Source organism: Gobius niger (genome assembly GCF_951799975.1).
Source record: "Gobius niger genome assembly, chromosome: 13".
In the NCBI taxonomy this organism is placed as follows: Eukaryota; Metazoa; Chordata; class Actinopteri; order Gobiiformes; family Gobiidae; genus Gobius; species Gobius niger.
In genome coordinates, this window is record NC_136864.1 from 32321793 (window position 1) to 32340806 (window position 19014).

The window sequence follows — 19014 nt, forward strand, 5'->3', positions numbered from 1 at the left end:
CTGGACGGGACCCTGTTGTGCATGTTTTCAGTGACAGGGAGGAGTGTACCACCCCACACAGAAAGGCCCCACAGGAATCAAACTCGGGACCTTCTTGCTGTGTCCACTTTGCCCAAAGTCGAGCTACACCAGGACCCGTTTCTAAGCCCGGCACAGTAGGCAAGTCCTCTAAACCTCTCTGGGACAAAATCTGGAGATGGAACCCCACAGGGTCCAATGCAGAGGACAAACTTTCCTTGGAGGACATCAAAGTCTTTCTTAACCTTAACTGAGAGTATTTATCAAAACACCCAGTTTCCAGAAGCCTTTTACCGGAGCGCATGTGCCAAAGTCTCGGCACAGACGGGCCTCCAAATTGAATTGTGTTTTCGATAAAGTGGAATTTGGACGACTTCCGCCGACAATTGAGCCTAACTGCTGCATGGAAATCAAATCCCGGCCGCGTCTGAGGAAAATCCATTGTGACTTAATATTCATTCTCAGCCCATTTCATTGTAATGGCCCGGGTCGTGCTGTTCCGAACTTGCGTGTGGATTTGACAGGTTTTCAGTGTTCAATGGCGCTGACTTGGAGAGAGCGAGAAGAGACAGGGAGAGGCAATCTGCAGGCACTTTGCCGTAGGAAAACTAGGTGCAAATAATCCACTCCGACTGAAGAGGATTGTATTGCAAGGTTATAAAGAATGAGAGATTACCAACGGCTATATAGAAAGTACTCCAGGCTTTTTTATAAAGAGGAAAGAGCTGACTAAATACGGAAGTCAGCTCTTAATATAGCAAATTAAGTGTCTTGCCCAAAGACACAGCGACACTGTGAAAGTCCAGACACTTTGGACAGACTTGTAATCATGGCTAATCTCCCATGCAAACGAGTTAGCCATATTAGCAAGTTATCGGCCTTGGTTGTAAGTTTCAAATCGTTCCACTTTGCACCTCGGCTGCAGATAGAGGCTAGCGCCCTCTGATGGCATGTCATTGTAACAGACCCAAAGATAGAGATGCTGAATTGCGTTTCCATCAAAGAAAAAGCGCACCTGTCTGAAATCTGCTTCATAAATGTGTGTAACAGAAGCAAATTTCCATGCATTTCTGTCTGTGTCTTATTCAATCAGAAGAGCCTCCAACAAACACTCACTTTAAATTTACTCCATCTACATGTCCTCAAGCGGCCACTTTAGCTTTATGTGATAAAAAAAATCTGAATAATTTCAATTAATTAATACATTTTTTTTAAATGCACTTAATCATATTTCCCCTGATTGGACAAACACAGAGATGTCCTCCACGCTAATGTTAGCATTAGCCTCAAACACAGAGACGTCCTCGATGCTAATGTTAGCCTCAATGTAAAACATGTTGGACAAACACAGAGACGTCCTCGATGCTAATGTTAGCGTTAGCCTCAAACACAGAGACGTCCTCGATGCTAATGTTAGCGTTAGCCTGAAAAACAGACACGTCCTCGATGCTAATGTTAGCCTCAATGTAAAACATGTTGGACAAACACAGAGATGTCCTTGATGCTAATGTTAGCCTCAAACACAGAGACGTCCTCCATGCTAATGTTAAAGTCAATGTAAAACATGTTGGACAAACACAGAGATGTCCTCGATGCTAATGTTAGCGTTAGCCTCAAACACAGAGACGTTCTCGATGCTAATGCTAGTCTCAATGTAAAACATGTTGGACAAACACAGAGATGTCCTCGATGCTAATGTTAGCGTTAGCCTCAAACACAGAGACGTTCTCGATGCTAATGTTAGTCTCAATGTAAAACATGTTGGACAAACACAGAGATGTCCTTGATGCTAATGTTTGCGCTAGCCTCAAAAAAGGAGACGTCCTCGATGCTAATGCTAGCCTCAATGTAAAACATGTTGGACAAACACAGAGACGTCCTCGATGCTAATGTTAGCGTTAGCCTCAAACACAGAGACGTTCTCGATGCTAATGTTAGTCTCAATGTAAAACATGTTGGACAAACACAGAGACGTCCTCCATGCTAATGTTAGCGTTAGCTTCAAACACAGAGACGTCCTCGATGCTAATGTTAGCCTCAATGTAAAACATGTTGGACAAACACAGAGACGTCCTCGATGCTAATGTTAGACGTTTTGTGTTGTTTTGTGTGTTTGTTTTTCGATTAACTGTGATGAATTCATTATCTTATCTTATCTTATCTTATTACAGACCTGTAATGAACTCGATTAAAACATTTTAATCGAGTCCCAACACTAGAAAAAATTAAATTTTCATACACCATTCACAGCCAAGCGATTAAGCGATTAATCGTAAAAATACTCGGTTAATCGATTACCAAAATAATCGTTAGTGCAGCCCTACTCCTATTTATATTTTTTGGACTAAGACCTGCCACTGATTATTTTCCTTGCCCTAAATCTGTTTCCATCTTCCAAAACGTGCATTAACGCCATAGACTTTAAAAATAATGGACGTCTTCTGCTCACTCCTCCCCGTTTACCATAATGACCACGGCCGTGGGGGAATTCATGGCGGGTTTACAGACTCCCCCTCCCCAGCTCTGACGAAGCATGTTCCTAAAAAGGACATAAGGGCGGGATCTTCACTGTAGACTCGGCCCTTGCGTGACGTGTAGCTCGCGCTGCTCCAATGCTAACAGTCCGAGCCTCATTAAGTACCAGATTTCATTCATGAAACCAGCCTGGTTTCTTTAATTGTGACTAACATTATCTCAGGAGGAAGATCCAGCCTAGTCTAGTTTCGAAAAAATTGAAACCAGACGTTAAAGTTGTTTTTAAGGTGTCTAAACTCCAATGCTTTTCAATGGGGGCCTAGTGGCGATATGGAGGTACTACAGCAATGGCGGCCCCCAGTGTCGTGGTCATAAAGCAGAGCAGCCAGCGCCCATTGATTAACGCTTATTCGCAAAAATCAAAAACCACCTCCAGTGAGCAGATAAACCTTTCATGCAATAAGGTTTTTAAATGCAAATTTTGCTGTAACGAGCAAAATTTATTTACAAACATGATTTACTTATGTGAAATTTAAAGTTCTTAGCGACATTAGCAACCTAGTTTGAGGGTGTTCTGGCAGCTGTAGATAGGGACAAGTGCCTTCTGCTGTTGTTGCAAATAACTACATCTCACAAACACTGTAAATCCTGGAGGTATTTCTGACAAATGATCCTAAATGTATCAAACAAATGGGCAACCAAGGCAGCAGTCATCTAAAAAGGCCCATTCAAGTGTAAACCCGGGCTGTGGCCATCCGATCATGACTCAGCAGGTTGTATCCCTGTTCGGCAGCTGTTAGAGTGAGTAAACAAATGTGTGTGGTTTTGCATTATCAGCCCCAAACACACTCTGTTTCCACAGAACCAGCCCGAATTAGCATTTAATTATCACACAGGCATAATCCTCCCACAGCGCAGCACGTCACTCTGGAGTCTGTGTGTAAGTCTTCATGTAACTGATGTGGAAAGTTCTCGATACCTTTCTGGGCTGATCTAACGGCCATCTTTTGGAATTTGTCTATGTCATGTAACTGTTTCTGAAATGCAGATACAGGGTCAGTGTTGGAGAGGTTCTCATACAAGGAATGTAGTTCCACGTGCTATACCGCGTTTTGGATGCTGGATGTTGATGTGTTTTATACGTTTTGAGATGATGCCAAAGACAAATCCCCACCTTGGTAGACAGTAAAGTTTTCATATTTGTATGATTGGCACAGCATGTTTAGCAGTGAAAGCGATTTAAGACCTGAAATGAAATGCCGTAACTAAATTAAACACAAAATAGTAGGAAGGAGGTGGAAGGAAAGGGAGCGCACCACTTCATGAGTGTGTTTACATGCACTCCAGTTCCCCGGTTATTATCGGGAGCTTCCGGTTTTGTCTCATATAAACGTAGAAACCTGGAAATAGCTGTTTCCCGGTAATGAGAAACATGGATTCAGTAACTGGGATATAACATCATGTCCGCGCTATTTCCCGGTTATACACAACTTCCTATTTTTGGCACATGCGCCGTTAATCGTAATTGGATTATGGCAAATAAGCAGAATTCTGAAGCGCATGTATGTACACTCCATGACATCAGCAGGAAGAACACAGCATATTTTTGAGTGAACAATAAAAGCTACATACATTTTGGAACTTACGGCCCCTTTAAGAAAGTTCTCTGAAAACCCCCATGATGCTTTTCCAAACGCCTACACAATCCAGGAGAGAGTGGTGTTCAAAGCCAGTGTTTACTCTCGTTCTGCAGATTAACGATTCATTAGGTTTAAGTCATTAAGGAGGCTTTGGGAAAGAATTAATGCTACTCGGCTCAGTTACCCCGGAAAATTGTTTCTCCGAAAGTTTCATGAACAGAACATTTATGATGGACAACTTTATTAAGACAAGCTCTTGTTAAGTTCAATTAAACTAAACAGTGCGTCGGCTTGGGTCATGTGTCGGGTGACTTACTCTGGGTGAAGCGGGGCGGGTTGTGACTTACTCTGGGTGAAGCGGGGCGGGTTGTGACTTACTCTGGGTGAAGCGGGGCGGGTTGTGACTTACTCTGGGTGAAGCGGGGCGGGTTGTGACTTACTCTGGGTGAAGCGGGGCGGGTTGTGACTTACTCTGGGTGAAGCGGGGCGGGTTGTGACTTACTCTGGGTGAAGCGGGCGGGTTGTGACTTACTCTGGGTGAAGCGGGGCGGGTAGTGACTTACTCTGGGTGAAGCGGGGCGGGTAGTGACTTACTCTGGGTAAAGCGGGGCGGGTTGTGACTTACTCTGGGTAAAGCGGGGCGGGTAGTGACTTACTCTGGGCGAAGCGGGGCGGGTTGTGACTTACTCTGGGCGAAGCGGGGCGGGTTGTGACTTACTCTGGGTGAAGCGGGGCGGGTTGTGACTTACTCTGGGTGGAGCGGGGCGGGTTGTGACTTACTCTGGGTGACGCGGGGCGGGTTGTGACTTACTCTGGGTGAGGCGGGGCGGGTTGTGACTTACTCTGGGTGAAGCGGGCGGGTTGTGACTTACTCTGGGTGACGCGGGGCGGGTTGTGACTTACTCTGGGTGAAGCGGGGCGGGTAGTGACTTACTCTGGGTGAAGCGGGGCGGGTTGTGACTTACTCTGGGTGAAGCGGGGCGGGTAGTGACTTACTCTGGGTGAAGCGGGGCGGGTAGTGACTTACTCTGGGTGAAGCGGGGCGGGTTGTGACTTACTCTGGGTGAAGCGGGGCGGGTTGTGACTTACTCTGGGTGAAGCGGGGCGGGTAGTGACTTACTCTGGGTGAAGCGGGGCGGGTTGTGACTTACTCTGGGTGAAGCGGGGCGGGTTGTGACTTACTCTGAATGAAGCGGGGCGGGTTGTGACTTACTCTGGGTGACGCGGGGCGGGTTGTGACTTACTCTGGGTGAGGCGGGGCGGGTTGTGACTTACTCTGGGTGAAGCGGGCGGGTTGTGACTTACTCTGGGTGACGCGGGGCGGGTTGTGACTTACTCTGGGTGAAGCGGGGCGGGTAGTGACTTACTCTGGGTGAAGCGGGGCGGGTTGTGACTTACTCTGGGTGAAGCGGGGCGGGTAGTGACTTACTCTGGGTGACGCGGGGCGGGTTGTGACTTACTCTGGGTGAAGCGGGGCGGGTTGTGACTTACTCTGGGTGAAGCGGGGCGGGTTGTGACTTACTCTGGGTGACGCGGGGCGGGTTGTGACTTACTCTGGGTGAAGCGGGGCGGGTAGTGACTTACTCTGGGTGAAGCGGGGCGGGTTGTGACTTACTCTGGGTGCAGCGGGGCGGGTTGTGACTTACTCTGGGTGAAGCGGGGCGGGTTGTGACTTACTCTGGGTGACGCGGGGCGGGTTGTGACTTACTCTGGGTGAAGCGGGGCGGGTAGTGACTTACTCTGGGTGAAGCGGGGCGGGTTGTGACTTACTCTGGGTGAAGCGGGGCGGGTTGTGACTTACTCTGGGTGAAGCGGGGCGGGTTGTGACTTACTCTGGGTGAAGCGGGGCGGGTTGTGACTTACTCTGGGTGACGCGGGGCGGGTTGTGACTTACTCTGGGTGAAGCGGGGCGGGTAGTGACTTACTCTGGGTGAAGCGGGGCGGGTTGTGACTTACTCTGGGTGAAGCGGGGCGGGTTGTGACTTACTCTGGGTGAAGCGGGGCGGGTTGTGACTTACTCTGGGTGACGCGGGGCGGGTTGTGACTTACTCTGGGTGAAGCGGGGCGGGTAGTGACTTACTCTGGGTGAAGCGGGGCGGGTTGTGACTTACTCTGGGTGCAGCGGGGCGGGTTGTGACTTACTCTGGGTGAAGCGGGGCGGGTTGTGACTTACTCTGGGTGACGCGGGGCGGGTTGTGACTTACTCTGGGTGAAGCGGGGCGGGTAGTGACTTACTCTGGGTGAAGCGGGGCGGGTTGTGACTTACTCTGGGTGAAGCGGGGCGGGTTGTGACTTACTCTGGGTGAAGCGGGGCGGGTTGTGACTTACTCTGGGTGAAGCGGGGCGGGTTGTGACTTACTCTGGGTGAAGCGGGGCGGGTTGTGACTTACTCTGGGTGACGCGGGGCGGGTTGTGACTTACTCTGGGTGAAGCGGGGCGGGTAGTGACTTACTCTGGGTGAAGCGGGGCGGGTTGTGACTTACTCTGGGTGAAGCGGGGCGGGTTGTCGTTGACGTCGGTCAGGCTGATGTTGACGATGGTGCTCCCGGTCAGGCCCCCTCTCTGCCCGGCCATGTCTTTAGCCTCGATGACCACCTGGTAGTGCTCCCTCTGCTCCCGGTCCATGTCCCCGGGGCCCAGGGCTGTGCGGATCACTCCTGCACACACACAGACAGAGACAGACAGATAGATAAGAGTGGATCATCCCAGCCCTCCTATTGAAGACATTAAACTATGAATATGTAGGAAACAAAAAAGAGTGCAATAGCTCAAAATACAGTATGTGTTTTTTAAATTCTAATTCAATTTTATTCTTGGCCGTTTCTCAGTGAGCTTCATCAGGTCCATGAAATGGTTTTCAACACTCGACAGCCCATTAAGAAAATGTCAAAAGTGTGTAAAGAGTGACCAAAGCAAACGACGGCTATTAGTTTATTTCAAACATTTTTGTTTAGGGCGAGACACTGCAGGTGAATAGGAAAAAAATGTATATTGACAGATATCAATGTGAAACTTTTGCTGTCGATCACTGGCATAAATGTGAGAAAAAAATACATGGCAAGTTTTCTGTCTTTTTATCTTTTCATATAAGAACAAGGTGTTTTATGCCTAAAAATGCCCCAAAAGGCCCTTGAAATTGTGTCTCTCTATGGGGGAACATTGAATCAGCGCAATATTTAAACATGTTATTGTGAAGATTAGGCATATTTTCTGTTTCCGGGTGAAAGCTTATATGTTCAGAGACCAATTTGGCCCAAAACCTGAAAACTGAAAAAGTTGAGTTTTGCCTGTAGTGTCTCCCCTTAAATCATAATTCCATATGTGCCCATTCATAAATGAATGCCTTCAGCGAGAATCTACTATAGGAATATTGAAATAAAAACAGTATATTGAATGTATGTTGAATGCAAGTCTCCCAAGCACTAATCGAACTGAATTCAGAGATTTAGCCGGTCAGGATACATGCACGCTGGTTGCTAAACAGATTGTATATTATGACTGTGAGCACTTTCGGCATGTCGTTAACCACACGCTGACGAGTGACATCACACGCACAGGCTCCTGAACCGACTGGAGGGCAAAAGGAACATCGGTCGACTCTCTCAGTTTCAGTTTGTCCGGTGCAGGTGAATATTGCTGGCCTCAGTCTGGGCTTGGTTTCTCATATACTGATTTGCACTGCCCCACTAAAATGACTTCAAATTCTCATGTGTACCATATATTGCACCATATGTGATGTCATTTTAGGTTACGGACGAGGCCAGGGCGGGTCACATTTCCATTAAACTAAATAGGTTTTATGTACAAACAAATCCTACTGTAGATCTGGTGTATGAATGGACCACTGTGGAGCAATAAGGATTAAGCCATACGCATATCTCTGTCCTACTGTCAGCTTTACACTCCGTAACTGTCTTTAATCCAGCATCCGTTCTAATCCCGCTGCAGAGATGAGCAGGCCCGATTACCGACTCGATTATCTAAATGAGTGCTTACAGAGCGAGGCTTTTGTGTTGGCACGAATCCCCGTTTCGCCTCTTCTAACTGTGTTCTGCGCGAGAACATTCAGGGCAAAAGGGCCTGCGAGTGTTGATTTGTTTGCCGTTTCTCGTCAGCTGCAGTTTCAAGTAAGATCGGGAGAGAGAAAAGCTGAGGTTCCCAGCAGTTACAGCTTACAAGAGTTTAGACAAATTCAATTCAGCTCAAAGGCTCCGGGGACGATGCCTTCGCAGACACGGGTCAGATCAGACAAATGAGGAAAGTGAAAAGGATAAGGAATAGGGAAAACAAAAAGTTGGATATGGTTTATAAAGAAAAAGTCATGCACGAGCTTAGTATAGAAGGTGCAGTTACACGTGTGACCTGAGGTGGCACTAGTGAGTATAAAAAGGCTAACTTGAATTTAGCCTAGATGCAATATGGGGAAAAAAAGGCAATATTAATGCGTGTTTGGCCTTTCCGTGACCCAGTGGCTGTATGGGTGGTCAGCATGGCGCCTTTACAACCCATCATAGAGGCCTCTAGGACGCTCCAGGACCTTTTGTACATTAGGGTTTCTGGTAGGTTTTCACTGCTGGACCTGTGTCAAATGTATGTAAAATTGGTCCTAGATGGAAAGTAAAGGCGGCAGGCTGACCACCCACACAGCCACTGGGTGACTGAAAGGTAAATTACACGCCAATGTCTACTTTATTTCAGCATAAGAAGTTGCATAATGCACCTTTAAATGAAGGCAATATAAAATAAAAAATATTTCTTATGCAAAATCAGCCTGAAAAACGGAGTAACCTTCAGTGTTGGTCAACCAATCACAGCCGACTCTCTTTCATGAATACACTCTCTACTTCTGAATATTCCAGCTGGAATCCAGGCCCAAACCATGAGATTTGTGACTGCTCTGCTCATGTAGCTTGGGTTGGGGGTCTGAAAAGCACCACCTGCCGATTCCCTTTGAGTACCGGGAGATGCTGCTCTTCCTGTATCTGGGTGGCGTTCCTACAGCTGCTCTGGTCTACCCCCCTGTCCAACCCAAAACATGCAACAACAGATCATGGGTCACATTTTGGGATGTATACTTCGGTCATTTGCTGCTATGTCTTAAAGCAGTTCGAAGCAACATATTTACCCTAATAAATCCTTTTGTAGTCCCTCTGGTGGTAATACAAGTGTTAATGGGATGATTGGGGGGTCTTTCATCTCCCCCTGGTGTCTCTGGCCAGAAAACCACAATTGCAACTTCGCTGCCACCGGGTCGGAGTCACCAATACACACTAAAGGAATCACGAAGAAGAAGCTAACAGGCTAACGGGCAAAGCTGGATGAACAATATCCCTCTGTCCCTTTGTCTTCACGGACAATTAATGAGTGAAAAAACGTAACATGCCGCGACACCTGCAGTGGCGCGTATGGCCTCTAGGGGCATGAGTTACTTAGTACTGCTTTAAGAGCAACTAAACAAATGAAAACTAGAGTTGCCGGTGATGCCAGCAAAGCTACAGTCAGGTACGCGGCATTTCTTCTGGACTCATTATTTGTTTGTGAACCAAATGATGAGAAATAAAATGGGAGGTACAACGCAACACATCTTGATCATTATCTTACACTTGTTGGTTAGAAAATGCTATATTGATCTAAAACAGCTGAAAACAAATCTATCTAAGGACTGCGACTTCTTACCAGTGTTGGGGTCCACGGAGAAGTAGGGGTGTCCCTGGCTGATGCTGTAGACCAGTTTGGCGCTGCTGCCGTACATGCTGTCGTCGGCGTCTGTGGCGGTCACCTGGATCACCGACGTACCTGAGGGAACACGGCAGGACACAGTCAGTCGGACCTGCAGGCCGCCACGGGGCTAAGTGCACTTCGCTGTAGCTCCTGCAGCAAGTGGAAGGCTGAATTATGTATAACCACCCCGGACCTGGACTGGCTTTTCCCCTCACCAACTCGTGCAAGAAAATAAAGTAAAGGTCAATTCCACACCTGCTCACGCTTTTTGGAAATTTTGATATTCAAAAGGAAACAACAGGAAAGTTCAGGGAAAACTGCAGATGACGGTGTTTTAGAACTGTGTTTCCCAACCAGGGATACTTGAGCACTTTGCAGGTTAACGTGGAATTATTTCAGATTAAAAAATAAAGTGAAACTGCGCAGAATGTCAACATTCATTTCAACATTCATTTTAAAGCAAAGTTAGTTTTAAAGGGACTATAAGGAGTTTAAAAATGTTAAAATTAAGTATTTTCCTCCCCCTACATGTTCCTGCCATGTCCTAATGTGTAGAATGAGCTCAGACCTGTTCACCACAACTGCCTCTAAAATCCTGTACGGTCACTCAAAAATGTGTCACTTCGGCCCGAATTGCCGTCATGCACGAGCTTAATATAGAAGCTGCAGTTACACATATGGCCTGAGGTGGCAGTAGTGAGTATAAAATGGCGAACTTGCTTCCAGCCCCTTTAATGATGTTTTTCAGTTAAAGGTTTCATTTATATTAAAGTTTCATAATGAACACAACACAATAGTAAATACTGAGTAATCTAAGTTTAGTTAAGTTTTAATAATATAGGCATGACAAAAAGCGCTGTTTTTGGCCAAAACCTTTGAAAAGTTGTATAAGTTTTAACAAACTTACACAGTAAAAATAGTTGGAGTCCTCAATCTAAGCACAATTTTAACACAGAAGCCATGTTTGAGCTGTTAACCCCTCGTAGTAACTCATATTACTCAACAAAGTGAGGTCAAACATGCCCAGTTAGGCTCAGACTAACAGGGCTGTCGCAGCCATGTTTGTCTCAGAGTGTGGAGGGTCAAACAGCTCGTCTCCAGTTTAAATCGTTTAATTTGGGGGACGGGAAGACGTGACTAAACCCAGTCATCGGACACATTACAATTATAACTTTGGAAGCGTAAGCAATTTTACTGAACCAAATGTGAAATGAAATGAAAACCAGCAGTCAATAACAGAGCCGATAATAACAGAACTTACCATGGCCTGGCTCGCTTTGCTCTATCATAGCAGCAGCACAAACAACAAATCAACAGCCACGCCAAACAGCACACAATTGAGCACCCAAAGGTCAGAAGAACCAGCCAAACTTTATGGAAAGCATTCATGGTTTTCAGCCTGTACAGTGGTGTGCATAAGTATGGGCCCCCCTTTAACTTTTCGACATTTTGCCATACTATGGACCATAAACATAAATATATTTAATTGAAATTTTATGTGAAAGACTCACACTAAGTGACACACAATCGTGAAGTGAAATGAAATTAATACATGATTGTATAAGATGTGCATAAGTACCGGCCCCCCTTTCCTTTAAGTGCCGTCCAATTACCTTCAGAAGTTTCCTGATAGAGTCTACCTGTGTGTAATCTAATGTCAGTTCAAATACAGCTGCTCTGTGATGGTCTCAGAGGTCTATCTCAGAGGTCTGCACAAATCTGGCCTTAGTCCGAGTCCCATCTTTAAAAGAAAACCATAAGAAGTCCCGTTTTCTGTTTGCCAGAAGCAGAAAACGGGACTTCTTATGGTTTTCTTTTAAAAATGCCACTCTTCTATAAAGGCCGAGGTCTGTGCCGTGTACGATTAACAGTTGTTCTGTGGACAGTTTCCCCCACCTGAGCTGTGTCTCTCTGCAGTTCATCCAGGGTCATCATAGGCTTCTTGGTAACAGTTGTGGTCAGTGCTGTCCTTGTTCGGTCAGTAAGTTTAGGAGGACGGCCGGGTCTTGGTAGGTTTGCAGTGATGTCAGACTCTTTCCATTCCTGGATGGTTTATTTAACTGTACTTTGAGAGATGTTCAAAGCTTTGGAAATCTTTTTATAACCTAATATAGCTTTATCCCGGACCTGTCTGGTGTGTTCTTGGACTTCATGATGCTTCTGCTCCACAATAGTCTCTAACATACCTGAGACCATCACAGAGCAGCTGTATTTGAACTGACATTAGATCACACACAGGTAGACTCTGTTTAGTCATTGGGTCAACATGTGATCATTCACAAATCATCAGGAAACTTCTAAAGGCAGTTGGTTGCACTAAAAGAGAAGGGGGTAGATACTTTTGCACATCACACTTTTCATGTTTTCATTTTTTAATCAATATCATGTATTGACTTCATTTCACATCACGATTGTGTGTCACTTAATGTGTGTCTTTCACATAACATTTCAATTAAATATATTTTTGTTAATGGTCCATAGTGTGGCAAAATGTCGAAAAGTTAAAGGAGGCCGATACCTTTGCAACCCACTGTAGCTATGATCTCCCTTGTCAGGGGTCTGATGTTTGTTCAGCTCTTGATCCTGTTTTTTTTCTGATTAAATCCACTGAAAATATATCCATTAACCCATGTAACAAGAACCTCTCAGCCCAGTCTTTACGAAATCTCTTCAGACTGATCAAATTGACCAGACAGGTACGATTCAACTCGTCTAAGCTCAGGTAAGAACATATCTCAGTATGGAAAAATGGTGGCCTGTTCCTTTAAGTCCTTCTAAATATAGATTATTTGAGCCATTTTCACACGACAGATGCCTCAGGATCTACACCAAACGTAATGTCCTCTCACCGATCTCGGCCCTCTCGGGGACGCTGCCGGAGTACACCTCTTTGCTGAAAGTGGGCTCGTTGTCGTTGATGTCGTGCAGCTTGATGACGAACTCCGTCTCCGGCTCCAGCTTGAGCCCGGTGCGCTTGTTGACGACGGTGGCCCGGAGGACGTAGAAGGACTTCTCCTCTCGGTCCAGGCGGCGCGTGGCGTGGAGGTCCCCGTTGCTCTCGTCCAGGACAAAGATGGTGCCCGCGCCTTCTCCCGACAGGACGTACTTCACCGCGCTCTCCCCCCGGTCCTGGTCCGACTGCAGCTGCGAGGAACAAGGACAATGACCATAAACAAACGTGGCATTAACTCAAGTACATTTTCAACAGCAATACAATCGCAAGAGACAGAGCAAAGAAGAACGGGGTCTCAGCATGGGATTATGGATCACTTCAAACTGGTCAATACAGAACGACAGAAATGAGTGCATCCAAAAGATCAAACTCAAAGCCACAGACAGAGCTTTGTAGTGGACGCCATTTATTGCAAAGAACAGTGCAACGAGCATTATTACACTGATGAACAAACAGCCACTGTATAAGAGGATAGACCAACACTGCAGAGAAAGCTTGTGACCGTCAGTCAGCAGTACATCTACGTCACATGCGTCAAACTTCTGACAAACTTCTGACATAATTAGAGATCAGGATATGAACAGCATATTATAGCCACGTGGTAAATGGTCAGTCTGCCCCAGGGCAGCTGTGGCTACAAGAGTAACTTACAGCCATTGAGTGTGGAGTGAATGAATAATGACTATAAAGCTCTTTGAGAAACGTGTGACACAGGCTGATGAAGTGTAAGCCGTTGTTATTTATGAGGCCAAAGTCGACACCCCTGATCTACGTCTTCAAGCCACACTGACCACACCTTCAATGACAGTGAGGTCAGAATCTAAGTCAAGGAGAAGAAATGGTTCGAGGTGAGGCCCTTCACTGAACAGGGACAGCGAGGTATGAGATACAACTCGTCTGCTTTGTTGTTTGTTGTTGTTCTGTTAGTGTAGACCTGAACATAATGTGCGCTGCCACACTGATGAGTCTAAGACACGGGTCAGGACAGGACAGGCCCACAGATGAAAAACAAACAAGATATCAGGTCAGTGTAAACAGAGGTACTAGACCAATACTCATTCAACAAATATCACTAAGATAGATGGAGCTGATGGAGCCTACTAGAACACTACAAAGCTAGTGATGATAAGTTGTAAGTGAAACCCCTTCAGGGGAAAGGCAAAATGTCCTCAGTTCGAAAACAACCCTGTACCAATGATGGATGGAAACAATCTTGCCATGACAGAAAACTCCTGTACAATGGATAGATTCGACACATTTTTCGAGTAATTTGATCAAAAACAATGTTGGGCATTTTGATACAATAGCCCAGTGGTTCCAAAAGACATTGACTTTAATGAATTGTATGTATTTTTGATTGAAAACAGCACATTTTAGTTCAATTAAGGCCAGATTTGAAATGTTTTGCACCTTACATTATTATAAATGCTACTAAACAAAGACAGGGGCATTCCATACGTTAATAAAATGAAAAAGCCTTTATGGCTAGTATTAGAATGGTTTAAAAAACGCCGATGCATTTCGACCTCTCCGGGTCTGGCCCTTCATAAGGGCATGTGCTGCATTAAAAGAGTCAAAATGTCCGCCTGGCCTCTAGTCTGGCCCAAATGTGTTGGCGTTTCTTAAACCATTCTAATGCTAGCCATGAATTAATAAAGACTCATAATTGTTCTAAACCATGGAGTGCCTCAGTCTCTGTTTAGAAGTAACTGTTTGATCCTCAACCCGAAGAGCACCTGGGCGAAATCTTTTTATTGTTGATAATAGACTCATGAAGCAATTCAGAAATCAACAACCTTGGCCTGAAGTATTACAAATGCTAATGACATTTTACAGAGTTGTTGGTTGAGTGATTTTGGGGTCGCAGCCTGAAAAGTTTGGGAACATCTGCTATAGCCCTATGTATTTGGGAAACAGGCAAAAGTAAAAATAATTCAGCCGTAACGGAGTTAAACTGTCCCGTCATTTCCCAATTAATTTTCATTATAGGGATTAAAAAAAGGTTTTATGGTATGGCTATTTAAAATGAAAGACACCAAAGATACCAAAACACAGTAAAATGCTTTTATACTTTTTCCTTCCTGATTTACCCAGGACTATCCTGATTTTGAGCCCTGTGTCCAGTGGTGCATTTCTACAAAATAGTTATTTCATACAGGCCCTGTCCCAGGCGTCTGGATTATCTTTGAAATAAATACGAGACTGTTATTGCCTGTGGGAGAGCACCAGAGCACTCCGCCCCACGCCCAGATGATCAAACAGGTCCATTTGGACGCAGTACGTGGCAGTATGTGTGCAGACACACAGAATACACACAGGTCAGGCCTGTGCAGTGAACTTTGAGGACAGAGATGAGCAGAAACTGAGCTGGAACTTCAGTCTTTCCTGCTTGTCTTTGCTCGTACATCAGAACTACGTTTGGATGGGGAATTGCGAACGAAACGCATGTTTAAAACACTCCTCTGATTTAGTTAAATTCTCTTTGAGAGATTGACTTCTGAAATCCAGAGGTGTGCGGAACGGTTTAGCTCCACTTTTGAGCATACATAACACCCATTTCCATCCTCTACAGAAGGCGATTTGTGCTCTGAAAATGGAAAAGAATGAGCCCAATTAAGATAGGAAAGCTGTCCGCAGTTATCCAGACGTGTCTAATATTAACTAAGTTAACAAAGGAGTTAAAAAGACTACCTTTAACACAATTTAAAGGGATATTTCAAGATTTTTGACATAGCGCCTCATGTCCTAGTGTTTTTCTGGAGATATTTTTTTTTTGTAATTCATGCAGTTCTTATATTTGAAGAGTTTCGTGGCGCTAGGCTAGTGCAAGGCTAGTGCATGTCTATGGTATCAGCTAGCCTGCATTAAAAACAGTGTGACCCGCTCCACAGAGCACCTGAGGCAAATCACTTATAACACCAGAATATAAATGTCTGTGTCCATAGAATCATTTTGACCATTTAGCATTTCAAAGAAGTTACATTTGGTGGTTGTATAAGCTACGCAGCGGCGGAGTGATCTGCTAGAAAATAGTCCCTAAAAATGTGATGCAGGTCAGTTATATTCCAAAAATGATTCTACGACACAGACATGTATATGGTTAGTCTGGTGTTATAAGTGATTTGCCTCAGGTGCTCTGTGGAGCGGGTCACACTGTTTTTAATGCAGGCTAGCTGATACCATAGAAATGCGCTAGCCTAGCGCCACTTAACTCTTCAAATATAAGAATTGCATGAATTACAAAAAAAAATATTTACAGAAATCAGCAACACTCTGGATAACTAGGAAACGAGGCCGTATGTCAAAAATCCTGAAATATCCCTTTAACAGACTGACTTAGCTGGAACTCCTTTTCATTTTCAGATCTCATCCAGTCTACGCCCAGGCCTTAGCAGCTTTATCGACTTATCCTTGAAATCCGGCGCACCGATCCACCGAGAGCTCCAGCTAAGGCGGCTAAAGCTCCTCAGCCCTCACCTTTTTCTAACTGTGCGCCCCCCCTCACACCGGCCCCAGAGCGCCGACGCCGAGGTGAACCGATGGTATCTGAATGCACCGCCACGACGCACACTCTCTTATGTTTACTCCTCAGGCTAAGCTAGCACCTCGCACGTTTTGTAGATCTGCTTCTTTTTGTTGCACATCACTAGCCTGTTCTCAATGCTAGCTTGACCTCTTTTTTTTCTTTTTTTGGTCCGAATGTTTGCTTGTGGCTTTTCTAAAACTTGTCAGGACTATTCCGCTGTGATATTTATGCGCTGCCGCCGGTCGTACACCTAAAATATAGCGCGGGGAGCTTGAGAAGTCGACTCTTTTATTCGTATCCGTGGGGCATTTCTGTTGAAAGTGCATGCGGTAGCGCTAAGCTAGCTGTGCCTCGATGGAACAAAAAAGATTTTCAATGTTTGTGTCAGAAGTTTGTTATGATTGACGGTTTGAGCCTTAGGTGGGCTGTCAAAACGTCCATTCGTGGGTCTTTTCGTGTTATTTTTTTTTTTTGGCATTTTGGTTAGCTTTGTGTTTGTTTACCCCTTTGCCTTTTGGCTAGTCGCTGCCATGTCACTGTCAAGAGATAAAGCCATTGCTCGGCTGAATGATTTAGCGAAAAGGCACGCATGTTTGTATAAGCTCTCAGTCGTCCAGCGGTTTTCTTTCTTCGACCGTTTGGACTCATTTTGAAGATGGGGAAGTGTAGTTTCATGGGGAAAAAAACTTCAAGTCTTTATCTAATATTGTCAGAAAAATATGCTAATGTAGGCGATGGTGGACACTGCAGTATCATTTGATCTGGGAGACACTTCTGACACAAATTTTCAGGACGTTTTATGTGAGTTCCCGAAGGTGAAGGACAGGGGCCTCCAAGTAAATTTAGCTGGGGGCCACAATATACCGAGAGTGTATTGCCGGGATCCATAAACAAAAGCTCGAGTAAAGTATGTTGGGCATATACTACGTTTATATATGTCTATACTATATTATTCATTCACTCAGCACTGGTGGTAAGCTACTATTGTAGCCACATCCGCCCAGGAGCAGACTGTCCATTTACCATGTGATTATAATGTGTTGTTTACATCCTGATCTCTTCTTGTGTCAGTGCCCTCTGAGGCCGTGGGAACCCAGGGTGCTGAAGGGACTGCAGCACCTCCTGGTGGATAGTTTAGGAACTGCAGACAATATTAATAAATAGGAAATATGCACAGAAAAAGCATATTTGGGGTAAATTTTGTCCCTCAGCACCCCCTAACTAAAACTAATCTTTCCACGGCTCTGTGGACATGTGTGTTTCTTTTCTTTTCGTTTATTTAAGTTGCCCCCTAGTGGCTGGAGTTAGCATTCTGGTTATTTCTTTAAAAATGCATAACCTCACACAGGAATGGGTTAGAGACGTACTTTTTTTTTTTTGACATACTCAGGAATTTGTGCTCTACAAGTCAGGGCCGGATTTGGCCTGGCCACCGCCTGCTGGAGACCCCTGGTGTAGGAGGACCAGGGAGGGTTCATTTGGAAGCTCAAAAACCTCGAGCGCCCTAAATATTAAGGAGACACTGCAAGTGAATAGGGGGGAAAAGATCATGTAGACAAATCCATTTGAATCTTTTGCTGAATGTTACTGATATAAATGTCAGTGACAAATGGATTGTGAGTTTTCTGTCATTTTGTGTTTTTGTATAAAAATGTGATTTTTTATATATCAAAATGGCCAAAACTGGCGATATTTTCAACCACTAAATCTAAATCATGGATAGACTCTGATTTAAAGCAGTACTAAGTAACTAGAGGCCATTGCCCGTGAGAGTAAATACTACGCTGACAGAAAAGACAAAGGGACAGAGGGATATTGTTCATCCAATTACACAATGGAGATATTTTGTTCACTCAAACTTGGCTTTAAATACTGTTTAAGTGGTGCTAGCCCGCAGTTAGCTTTGCCCGTTAGCCTATTAGCTTCTTCTTCGTTATTGCATTAGTGTGTATTGGTGGCTCCGGTCCGGTGGCAGTCTTTAATTGTGGTTTCCTGGCCATAGACACCAGGGGGAGATGAAAGACCCCCCAATTATCCCATTATCATTATTGAGTATTACCCCAGAGGGACGACGGAAAGGATTTATTTAGATAAACAAGCTACTTAGTACTGCTTTAACACCATGATTTTATTTTGTTGCCTTTTTTTGGTATTTTGGATCTAGTTTACTTTTTAAATAGGCTATGGATTTGTGTAAAATACATTCAAATGTCATTTTATTTTGGGTTTAAAGCTCAATAAATCAGGCTGGGAATTGGACATTGAAAAATATACGTCTGAGAAAAACTTGTGCAGTACATTCCTTCAACAGCTGCATTCAGAACTAGTGCTCGTAAACGTTCTCATTTTAACTCTCAATGTATGATGTAACAAGTGATATTTATTGCTCTTACTGCCCTTTTTTGAAGAGTGGATTTAGAGCCGTTTTGGAAGTATTACCCCAGATGTCAGCGCAATAATTAAGAAATGTAAAAAGTAAGTAAGTAAAAAGACATTTAGTCTTCCTTTCGTCACAAGCTCTTTCTGCTAATCCACTTCAACAAAGGCCCGGATGAGGGTGCACTGCAACCTCGTTTTGAAATGTTTGCACCCTCAGTTTTAATGGCATCACAATGTATTTTACTGGTGAGAAACTCTATTGCACCCTTTTGTAACTCAAATGCACCCTCAGTGGAGCCGAC

General features: G+C 44.8%; 1 protein-coding gene across 1 annotated transcript in view; it reads right to left on the reverse strand.

Moving 5' to 3' along the window:
- The window catches only part of LOC306973237 (cadherin-6-like), a 115429-nt gene that overhangs the window by 26791 nt on the left and 69624 nt on the right, over positions 1–19014 (reverse strand). Inside the window, exons 3-5 of the mRNA XM_079570139.1 lie at positions 12704–12998; positions 9810–9929; positions 6617–6790 (exon numbers count right to left, since the gene is read on the reverse strand). Coding sequence (XP_079426265.1) covers positions 6617–6790; positions 9810–9929; positions 12704–12998 — 589 coding nt within the window. The remainder of the gene's footprint in view (positions 1–6616; positions 6791–9809; positions 9930–12703; positions 12999–19014) is intronic.